General features: G+C 39.6%; 1 protein-coding gene across 2 annotated transcripts in view; it reads left to right on the forward strand.

Moving 5' to 3' along the window:
• The window catches only part of LOC139816735 (uncharacterized), a 293,006-nt gene that overhangs the window by 200,840 nt on the left and 79,768 nt on the right, over positions 1 to 12,398 (forward strand). For both annotated transcript variants that reach the window (XM_071784440.1, XM_071784441.1), the window contains exons 8-12: positions 754 to 847; positions 938 to 1,033; positions 1,424 to 1,513; positions 3,148 to 3,365; positions 3,930 to 4,068. In XM_071784440.1, coding sequence (XP_071640541.1) covers positions 754 to 847; positions 938 to 1,033; positions 1,424 to 1,513; positions 3,148 to 3,365; positions 3,930 to 4,068 — 637 coding nt within the window. The remainder of the gene's footprint in view (positions 1 to 753; positions 848 to 937; positions 1,034 to 1,423; positions 1,514 to 3,147; positions 3,366 to 3,929; positions 4,069 to 12,398) is intronic.

A 12,398-nucleotide genomic window follows, 5' to 3' on the forward strand; every position in this document is an offset into this window, starting at 1 on the left:
TATAATAGTTTACAAGTTTAGTAAAGCATTCAGACTCTTGGCAATCACATAATAGTGAGCGATATCAAGAGTACGCCGGACGTGATTACGCTTCGCCTTAAACTTAATCCGAATGGCGATCGTGAGAAACAACACGTCGATTAAAATACATAACGAGGCATGCCTGACGGGTCTGCACGTGTACGTCGATTTACAAAAGCGTCGCGTCGCCGCAGCGAATGACACGCTTCATTCCGTGGCACGACGCGACAGGGAGGAGAAATCGTACCTAACACACGTGGGAGATCTTGCAATACGTGTGCACTACTGCGACGCGCGGTAACTGTGTGACTCACATGTGCGCACGGAATTCCTCGACAGAAGCGATAATATTTGCTTAGGAAATTCGACGTTTGTAAATACGGGTGGGTGCACTTGCGCGGGATGGGATACAGTTTCGATAAGCACTCGAAAACACCGCAGGCAGCCCGGCTAATGCACGAAGGGACAGACAATGGTTATTTTTAGCATTATGTGGAGCTAACTCCGAATCGCATTGTTGCTTTAACAGAAGTTGTTTTAACACTTCTTCTTTCACGCTTTTTGGAAATATTTATTTATTTAATAGCATATTCTGAAAAATGTAATATAAAATGCCGCGACAGTAATAGCGACTTCACTCCATCGAATAAATTGCGATTGTAATTAAGCGATAAATAATCCCATTATATTTTCTTCACAAATTAATGTTTGATGTATATTTTAAATTTTCAGCTCCGACCGCACAAAAGATGGCTTTACTATTTTCATACGCGGCGATTCTAAGGAGAGTCTGGAGTTTGTGGACGAAGTAGTGGTCCTGCTACAGGTAAGAATAACTACGCGGACGAATGAAGATTTTTATCGTACTTTATTCGACGTCGCAGAAAATCACGCGCAAACTCTTGCCTTTTTATAGGGCAGGGTCAACGTGGCTCAGACTCTCGTGCTTCGAAATGCCGCAACAACAACGGATGGCCTGATCGATTCTCTTTTACCTCTCAGTAACGTCCAGGTGAGTCCCCATATCGACGAACAATTAAATCCGCAGACGGCATTGAGCGCACCTTTCCGCGGGGCAAGAAAGTAATCGCGCTCAATCGCTCGTCGTTTTTGTCTCCTGAATGTTCATTGAACGCCGGTACTGATCCAGTTTCCACGGTGCATTATATTTGGCTTCTTAAGAGCCCGCACGTGCGTCTCGTATCGTAATTGTGTCGCTCGGTGCATTATAGCCGCACGGTCTTCATTGTGACGTTTCTCTCCTTTGTCGGGGCGAAACGAATATCGCTACAAAAGCTAAAAGCTCAGTATTCGCGACAAACGTAATTTACAGTCGACCCCATAAGTACGATCATTGAATGCCATCGGGACATTATAATTACCCATAAACGTTCTCTTTCAGACCGTCATCGTGAATGACGCCACTCTAGCAAAGTATATTCCCAGACGAGAAGAAAATCACGACCAGATGCAATGGATTGCTTTTTACAAGGTAACTATGCCTTTACAGGGAATACTTAAACATATTGACATTGCAAAAATTTAATTGAAATAGCAAAGAAAACATAAAGTGTTCTCATAAAATATTCTGTACACTGAGAAAAAAATACTTGAAAATTTATTTGTGGAATATATAAGGTTTATTTTACAGAAATAAACCTTATATTTTACAAGTGAGATTTATTTCTGGTGAAATAAACCTTATATTCCACAAATAAATTAAGTATCTTTCTCAGTGCAGTACACATCATATTACATAAAATATACGAAGACTTAGATCGAAGATGCGGATAAAGCATCTTGATAATGCGAATCTCGCGACAAATTGTTATCGCAACTTGTCGTTTAACGTCAAGCAATGGAAAGCCGTTTCGATGGGCTCAACGTCATGACGGTGATTTGGCAAGTTTGGCGAAATAAATACACGCTGGAAGTCACTCGAGCGAAATAATTGTGTAGACTTTTGCTGATAGCCTTTCGTAATAATTGTCGTGAGTTTGCTACCTGACCTGGCTGCTCATTGTCATTATCAATTTGTCAATATTTCGTATCGATAAATATGCGTTTACATTTTTATTTTTGTTTTCTTAGAACGAATTATGTGTTGCATATTTATACATATACATATGTATATATCCTTTGGAATTTAAATTTTTAAATAAGACATCAAGTAACAGTAGGTATATTAAATTTTTTTTAAGTTAAGTTTGATGACAATATATATGATAATATTCGGCGAGAATGCCGGATGATTTACATTATTTATGTAATCAATAATTCTATATCGTTCGAATTTATCTTGCGGTTGTCGGACCGTCTTATGATACTGTGATAGAAGTTAGTGATTGGTTATCCTCGAGGATAATGGATTGATTATAAGATCGATTAATCTGTTGAACGATTTTGCAAAATTAAGATATCGCTAGATATCGACCGGACTTGCGATCTATTGCATCATGTATATTCGCGTAATACGATTATAATATATTTAAAAATTTTTGAAGATACAGATATTATACATATTTTTTATGTTGTGTGATAAACTTTTCTCCATTCTATTTATGTCAAATATGACAGATGATATATTGATAATCTAACTTTTACGTTTCTGTAATATAATCTTGACTTTATATCGGCTAATATTAATATATCTTGGCACAAAGATATATCTAGCTTGATATATAAATCCAGTGTATTAAATTAATTATATCGATATCAATCGCTATTCCGAACGCGCGCCAATTCGTCTACACTTGATCTAATGCGATCGGTATTTGCGCGCATGCACGCGATCCAATCCGAGCGATCCGGACAGTTGGAACTAAGAAATTATCGAGATAATAGTTCGACGTATTTGTTTTACGTGCAATAGATATGCGTCATTCGTTACGTATTTCTTTGAACAATGTGCTCTCCGCGTAAGGTTTACAACGACTGATCGATTACGGCTCGTTGAATCGCGCAATATCGCCGTATTAGACATGTCTACTTTTACGTTGCTCTGACATTCTTCCTAGATACCGGTTACCGACGAAGGACATTTCGCTGGATCGCGAGAACGCGCTATCGGGAAGTAGATCTAGACACACGGCTCTGCGCCATAATCGGTATTTTGATTTCCCGTAGGAGTACGACAGCCTTATGACGGAGTGGCAATCGGCTGGTCGCAGATTGGCCCTCGAAATGTCGGAGCTGAAGGAATGCACAAGCCTGTCCGGCACTTTGACGCCTCTCGGTCGGCTCCTCACGGACCCCACATTGAGAAGAACGTCTAGAGATGCCGAAGAGGCCATCGCCGCGCTCGAGGAACGCGCGGCCTCACTTCTGCACATCGAGCACGTCAGGTAGAATTTTATATTTATTTATATTGACCGCGCGCGCAAAAGAGAAGTGGTCTTTCTCTTATTGTTAGTACAGATTGTATAGAAATATTTTTTTGTCATACGTATTACAGTTTATGAAAAATTATTTCTCTTTATTTCTCTTCACACATAATCAATTTTTCTACAAAGGAAATAACGACGATTAATTGTCGCTTTCTTTATATATTGATACTAATTAATAATTAGTAGGTATGTTATTTGTAGCGACATCGATTCATATTATTTATTCACTTTGCAAGTGATTTCTGTTATTGATTAAGATTGCATATTAAGTCGAGAAACTAGTTAGGTTGATTGAAACACTAAGCTTGCATCGATTTCTGGTTTATATGAAGTATACATATATCGATCAAGGACATTTTAATGAAAATAAGAAACATATTAGTCGACGAAACACTTAGTTCCAATTTGCGTTTTGATATTGGCGGATTCGCGAGTGCAAGATTCGATCGCTCATATGCGAGGAGACGAATACGTGGATTCCTAACGGTGCGTCTTGATCACGGTTCCTTTTTATCTTTCCAGATTGTCGGTGAAACGAGCCCGGAGACTGGTGGAAGAGGTGGGTAAGGCTGCCACCAGGCTGGAGTCATCGTTCGAGTCGCGACGCGCGACTATCCGCAATCTCGCGGTTCTACGGAGCATCGAGGATCAAGCGCACGAGGTAAGTCTCGCACAAATTAATATGTCTACGAGTCATCCGTGAAGTCTCGTAAATCTTCCTCACTCGCAAACTGGCTAATCCGTACCGAAACGCCAGCTTATCTGATCAACATTAGCCTCGATGTCGCTATCGTGATGGAAGTCAGAGAAGATTACGTAGACGGACAAGTGTCGTATTTCCGATGCAATAACGGCATTTGAATGAATATGAAAGATATAAGATTCTGATTTTTAAATACGAGATATTTATGCATTAAATAATTATCTGACGGAGAGAAAAATATTAATTATTTTAATCTTATAATTCAAACGTCTATATTTTTATCAACGGGTGAGAGAATAAAAGAATTGCGTTAAATAGGACTGTGATTTAGAAATTTAGATTATCGCGTCAATTGCGAGCGTTGTTTAGGCGTTATTTACTTTGGCAGTGACCACTGTGGCCTTGAACTAGAAGAAGACCGTCGGTATTTCGCAACGTAGTTTGTTATTCCGCGTGCGCATGAAAGCCCGCCGTACATGGCCGTTCTCCCAACTCGTTCCTCAACGATTACGCCGAAGTTATTGCACGCAGTGCTTATACTGTCTCGTATACGCGAACTATCCTCCTTCTGAGCCGCGTATGGCCACTCTTTCGAGCGCGACTCGTGCATTGAATTCAGCCAGTCAGCCTCCCCTCAGTCGACAATGGAAGACGCACAAAGGGCTCCCTATCTTCACTTCCACGAACGAGCTTTCGCTTCGAAAATCTCCGGCGCTGTACAATCTGGCCGTCGAACGATCTCTCGTGTTGACATTCGATCTCTCATCGATCTTTTGCGGAGCGTTAGCCTCGCCGACGGAACACCGCCGACTTGTTATTCCTTGGTCCTTCGCAAATACGATTCAGCTTTGTGGTGGTGTCGAGCAGTGCTATCGAGAGAGTCCAGCTCTTTCTATGCCAAGAATAGCTACATTTTCTGTGACATTTATTTATAATTTATTATTTATCGAGAAGAATAGTTTATTTTGATATATTTGATATTATATTTGAATATAGTTTTATCTTCAAAGAGATAGATTCTCTATTAAGTTAACATTTTTTTAATGATTTGAGAATATGTGTGCATATATACATGTATGAACTTAGTTAATCGTAAACATTTAATATTTCAAATTACACTCTCCAGCAATTTCAGTAATTGTCTGGTCGCTGATTCCGAGAGATGCCTAAAGCAAACATGCGTGTTAACGCGTTTTCCCCGTATTAGACGCCACGAAGATCGGCGAACGCGCGCAATCATCTGCCTCCCCAACGCATTACACTCACTATTTCCATAATGACGACCAAGTCCGGAGACGTGATTGGCGTTACCAACTCGCTCGGGTATAATCGATAATGCGATGGTAGGATCGCGCGGAATCGATAAACGGTCCAGGAAACGACGATGTCGCGGGCGATGGTCGAGAAACGATATATTCGATACCTTTATTAAGGACTTTCAAATTCCCTATTTTTTCAACAAAATAATCCGCCTGGTAAAAAATTTATTTTCTCCATAACATGCACATTTATTTTAAAATCTATTTTTGCTTTATTTTATTTCTCTTTTTATTCCTCGTGTTGTGAATGTATTTTAATGATGCATTTGTGTACTGACGACTTTTAATAATTATGATAACGTTATAGAAATGCGTTTTCTATTTCTGCATGCAGCATAAATGTATAACTTTTTGTGGGATTTGCATCGTAATAAATGAACCGTCGTCGTCTGATTTTATATGCATGTGTGCAGTCTTAACGAGCCCTTTGGGGCGAAAACGAAATCGAGGTTGCTGAGAATTCACATCTTTCGTGCACAAGCGAATCGAAAATTACCGTGACGGATCGCATAACTGCCGCCCGTCCCTTGATCACTTTATAATTATTAATTATCCATCATGTGCACGGAAAGAATGGCCCATCCTTTGGGAGCCCGAGTGTGAATGAATGACCTGGGCGGTTCGCGATGCTCGATTCTATAATTTCTACCATTTTTTCATACCCTCCGTCATCAAGACGTCCAAAGCGATCAACATGAAGAATAAAATTCGTCGAAATTACGAGATCAGATTAGCTGAAGGAGAAAGAGATTCATAATTCTCATAAATACAGCCTTTATTTCCACTTTATTCCAACCCTATTCTTAAATTTAAAAAAACTAAGAACAGGTAAAAATCTTTGTGGGTGTTTGATGAGCTATTTAATTGATCCAGTTTGATGATTACATGCACGATTGTCAATCAAAGAGCAGTAATGTTCTTTTTCTTCTCAGTACTGAACAAATATGTCCGTGATGATTGAATTCTATTAATAATAATTCAATAATTAAGAGAATTAAAATCTAAAAGAACAATTATATAAGACATTAATTCCGAATATGGAGTGGCGATGATCTCTCCTCTGTTCAGCATTATCAAGTTACAATTCGCTTTTCACGGGGCCGCGAATTATCTCTCGATAATGTATTTTTTAACGCTCGTTAAAAGCTGCCGCATAAGAAAAACGAAAGAGACGGCGCGAGTGCGAAATTGCCCGAAATGTCGTACGTGTATCGAGTAAGTACCTACGTGTACCGCTCAATCTCGTGGGCTCGATTCTTTTTCTTCTGCTGAGTTGTTAAGCCCCGAACGGCCGCGCCGGCGTGCGGCTTCCTACACGCACAAAGCATTCCTCGATAATTAGATACACGATGCGTGCTGCCCGTGTGCCGCGCGAAGTCGCGTATATACCTGATGCATAACTGAGAGACAAGCGTTAATACAACGTTATACAACGTTAATACAGCAGCCGTTGGACTTTCACTTCGACGAAGTCGCTACTTAATGTCGCTACTTAACGATTATAATTTTTGATCGATCGATAACGTCTGTGCCCTCGACAGATTTTGGTCGTAAAAGGAAACGCGTTTCCGAGTCTACCCCGCGCGTGTCTTGGTCCATCCGAAAACGAGCGGCGTGGAATTGAAAATAAATCCGACGTCGAATTCCCGTCGACGGGGTACCGTTGTGAAATGCCGATCGAGAAATGCCGGTTTACTAATCAACGATTCGTCCTAAGTGCATTCTTTCGCGTCGAAAAACCATAAAGGAGGCCTGGCAATTAATCCGTGACGTGGGCGCTTCCTTATTGCTGTGGTTAATCGCCGCCGCGCGACGTATCCGCGCTGGAACCGGCGGCGCGGCGCGGCTCCGGGGCGCCCTATCGCGATTATTCATCCCCAGCGTGGTACTTATTATCTTATTAACCGCGCGATGATGCGATCGGGAATGCGTAGTGGTAATGGGTAGTTTAACGCTTCGTCTGGATCGATCCATTTATCATCGGCAAGTGGTAATAAAGAAGGCCGGGGTAGCATCGCGCGGGCGATAAACGCGAGACAACATTATTGAACTGATTAATTATTAATCGGAACAATTTCCCCGTAAGCACGACGTTAATATGCTCGTGATTGGAAGCGCGTTAGTTATCTCGACTGATATATCTAAAGTGCTTGAATAAAGAATTAGTCAGAATAAATTTAAGAATTCGATAATATAGCATTTCTATCTGAGTTAAATGTTAGATGCATTTCAATTGCCTCCATAGTATAATTTAAACAATCATAATCAAGGCTTTACATGTCCGGATAGTTTAAAATGGATCTAACGTCAATTATTTATCAGAAGTTTCATGCACGTGGTTGTCTTGAAAAAATTCATAGTAAGAAAAATAAATTATTACGTATATAATTTGCTCTTTTGTATGTGTGAGTCCGAACGTACTATATTTATGCTGCCGGTAGCATCTTTTCTCTGAGGATCGTTTGATCGCTCTACCAAATAAGCCGAACGCACGCGATCGGGCGATTTTAATCTGTACGATTTCTACAGACGTTCAATAGATTGAAAGCGCCATGCTACGTACGGTGGCGTACACCGAGGAAGGACAACGCGTCCTGGGCAGGGAAGTGGGTCGGTCCTGACAATTGTTTAATTGTTCGGTCGAGGCACTTCGATCGGGCGGTACCTCGCTTTCACGTACTAACGGTCACGATTGTGCGAGGGAGAGACCCAGATAGATATTCAGAATTGCCTCATCAGCATTGCTAAATGAGAATATTTTATTTCGTAAGCTCTTGCGATGTGCTTCGAACGAAGTCTTGCCGTGTCGTGTTGTTGCTTAATGGATGAGTATGTTATAAAAAGCTAGATGTAGCGTGACAGTGATCTTAATATGACTGCAGTTGTTACACATATGAACGTAGAATACTCATTTTCTCTTTCTTTTTTCTTTCTCTCTCTTTTTTTCCTTTTTGCCTCCAAGTCATAGAATGAATATTGGTCGTTCTAGTTTCAAATGATCGATACACGTGCGAATCTATTCGAGAATATAAAAGTACTCTTTCTTGTTCTACATATCTACATTATTCTACAACATTAATCTGTAGCGATCAATAGTCTACCTCGAGCAAGTGGCAGCGCCTTTCGATCGTCATAAAATCGGTGCGCTTTGTTGTCGGTGGAGAACGTCAGAAAAAACATTAGAAAACACGCACGACAATAATAATCTCGGCGAGTGCTCGAAGCGGAGATCTCGTCGTGCATTCCGTTATTACATGTTCTACATGTTCTACTTTAATCACCTGTGAGGCTTGTGCAAATCTCCCCATCCCTTTTTTCATCAACGTCGAACTGACCGGATTGACAACTCGTTAACTAAATCCTGAAAAAGGGCCCTTTTCAAAATAAAAATGAATAAAAATAGTAAAAAATTTGTTACCATAAAGAAATCAAATTTTAAAGAAATCTTACATCTGAAGGTATTATTGCACGAATATCAACATTTTTTTATGTAAGGCTGCAGAGAGAAAATGTTAGTATTTTTCAACAGATTAATAATTAATTCAATATCTTATTATAAAAATAACAAGAATACAACAAATTTATATTCAAAACAATAAGAATGCTACGTTGCATTTTTAGTTTGCACATTTGAAACAAAGTATTTATCTTACCGGAAATATTGCTGATGCGCTTAATTAAGTTTCTTTGCTGCGCGATTGTCATCGTTTTAGTTAAAGTCGAGTCAAAAGAGGATCCGAAAGAAAACCAGTCCGACACTTCTCATCAATCGTTCACGCCGCCACATGAGCGTCGGCGCTCTCTGTTCCCCGTCTTTGACCGAACGCCGTATTTGGTTCACGGAAATAGCGCCAGGTCGTCTCTCAACAACGGTGGGAGATGAGAACCCGAACAGGGAAAAAGGAACGCTTGAGAGGGCTCGGAGCCTCAGAGCGGCGCGGCATGTCGATCGGGTACGAATTAATTGCCGTAACACCGGTTCCTCCCTCTCGATGAGAGCGAGAGCCGCGTACGGAATTATGGACGTGTGTGGGAAAGTGGGCTGAATCGTCCATCAATATCAAACCAGCCTCCTCACGCGAGATTTTTGACACAGTCCCGATAGCAATTCCTCTCCCTGGAGGCTAGAATCTATATATAGAAATTAATAAAACTTAATTTAAGCTTGAGAGGTCTTCAAACTATGATGGATATAAAGGATAGTGAATCAATGAAGAAATGAAGTCGATATTTAAAATTTCGTTTATTCGTCGTATACATACGGTTTCTATAAATTAATTGGAACTTATGAATAAACGATGGGATAAATTAGAAATATCTACAGTATTTAGATTTGAAAAGTTGCAGATACCTTTGTACGTAGAACTGGTCGTCTTTTCTTACCATTCCATAGAAAGTAATTGTGAATTATTCGCACGCGCGAGGTTATAATTTCGAATATTTTCTACGGAGTTAAAATATATTTATCTCGTATTATGTACACGTTCGTGTTAAGGTGTGTCCACCGACATGAGAAATTTCCGATACAATGTATAAACGCGCGGTCAACCATGACACACGTTTTATTGAAAATATTTCTATGTTAAGTTTTACAACAGTACATTTGCGACATAACGAGCCAGTGTATACTCGAGAGAAACATGCGCATTACAAGCTATTACAAGCATAATTTGTATAAATTATGCTATCAAATTGTTTTTGCTATTGGGAGAAAAAGAAATGAGAAAATATCATTTTTGTTGTGAAGAATCCTCTGTTGATCTTTTGCATCCTTCCGTTCATAAAATTTCTCCTTCATGTTGTATTGTTCTTTTATTATGCCCTGTACTTTTAGAGTAACTTTCTACTTTATTTTAACAATATAAACTGCCTGTACATTTAATTGTCTATTAAATAGATCGTACACCGTACAAGGTAGCAAATGATCAGAAAGGCTCGAACAAAGATTTATTATCGACGTCAGTCTAATGCACGCGAGTATCAGAAGTAAAACGAGCTTTCTGAAAGAACGGACTTTCATTTATCCTCCCTCTTCGTGTAATGTTTGCCTACCTAAGCCGCCGTTGTGCATTTCCTCAACGCAATTCGCATTTTTCTTTTATACGTTACCGTGATACGTGGAAGACTTTCCAGATTCAGAATTAATTTGGATCAAAGAGAGAAAGAGAGAGAAACGTATTCTGGAGATCAAACGATAGATCTCGCCGATTCCGTACTCCCTCTCCTTCTGTTTGGCTCGTTTGTCTCCGTGGACGTGAACCGACTTTTACACCCAATTACGTGCGACGGATTGAAACCGCGTCACGTTTTACATTTACCCGCACTTTCCACTAACTATCGGCCTGCCCGAGACGGCGGTTGATATTAGAGGGCTTCCTTGACTGACGATTACATCGCATTAAAGTCTCTTTGCTCGAGATTCGAGGCGGAAATTCAAGAGACGCGCCCCGAGTCTCTCCACGACGCAAATTTTTGCTTTTCATTTCTTTCCATATCGTTTTCACCTTCTTCATGTCTGAGGCAACATCGAACTGATTTTCCTTCAGACTCTCGACATGTTAACTTTCAAAAAAATTCAATCTGCCATTATAGACCATGTAATTTAACTTTTCTGAAAGATTGCATGTATTTAAGAAATTCATAATTTAGGTGTTTGATAAATAATTTGAATAGAACCGATAGACACTGTAAACACATTAAATATTTAAATCATGACTTATTTTTTAATTCTGTTTCTTATACATTTTTATTTAATTTTCCTCTCTATAAAGAAATGCAACTTTTCTATTTTATGTTTTATGTTTTATCTCAGTTTATCAATCGTGATCAATTTCTTTTTTCCAAGCATTAGGATGCAAGATTAATTTATATATTTTTATTGCATTTTTAATGACTTATTTTTAATCTTTATGCGATCCTTGTTTTTGAAAAATTTTTTTACATGTGCCAGAGTTGAAGAGATACTTGTGGTAGTCCTCTTGTCACGCATGGACTAGCGATTTCCGTAGAATGCATCTTAATAAGGAAGTGCCGACAGTTCTCGAAATGATGCGCGAGAGCGTGTAAAGCGTACTTTCACGATGCGATCAAGGATTGAGTAAATAACAGCGAATAAAGCGCACGCCCGGGACGTAATGATCGCATCGTACGTTTCGCAACGTTCCAGCAACACTGTATTTTGCATAATACGCTAATCTTCCGTATTTTTCTCCGCAAACGTTAAAAGCGCCGACTTTCTTCCACTTACTCTCCGGCTGTTTGTGGAACTTCCGGTTGAAAACTGTATCGACACCTCGACATTTCGTGGATGGATTCACATTCGTCGCCTTATACGGAATTTTCATCTCGAACTTTCCTTTCTGCTCAATCTCTTTATATAAAAAGGAACAGCGGCGGCAACAGTAAAGTAATTTGATTCGCTCGTGTAATTTCTGCTGAAAAAATATCCAATTACCACGCTGAAAGGCACTAAAGGAACGACATTCGTGTTTCATAAAAACTTGACCTGCGAATAAGGCTTTCAAAAGAGTATTTCTTACTCAACATTACAATGCTAGCTATATTAAAAGAAGCTGGATATTAAAACATTTTTTTCTCCAATACCGAAGATACTTGAAGTTTAATGTGAGGGAAGATATTTTTTAAATAAATATATTTAAAAAAATTAAATATATTAAATAAATAAATAATTTAAAGTTTCTTAGCCGACAGTGCCATTTTGAAGTCTTCTAAACTGCAAGAGCATTAGCGATGAATATCGATCGTGAGAGATCCGGTTGTCAATACGTGATATATGCCGCGCATTAGAAAACTGTTAGTACCCAGATTGACGATAAATATTGGTCATCCGAGAACTCATTGAGGTGCACCATGGTGAAGGCCGCGTTCATCCGTAATGATAGGAAGTACGGCGATTTCGCGGACTATTACAGGCATCGTTAGCGCGAACGGCCTGTTTCACGGTCAGAC

This window comes from Temnothorax longispinosus, chromosome 7 (assembly GCF_030848805.1).
Source record: "Temnothorax longispinosus isolate EJ_2023e chromosome 7, Tlon_JGU_v1, whole genome shotgun sequence".
NCBI classification, from domain to species: Eukaryota; Metazoa; Arthropoda; class Insecta; order Hymenoptera; family Formicidae; genus Temnothorax; species Temnothorax longispinosus.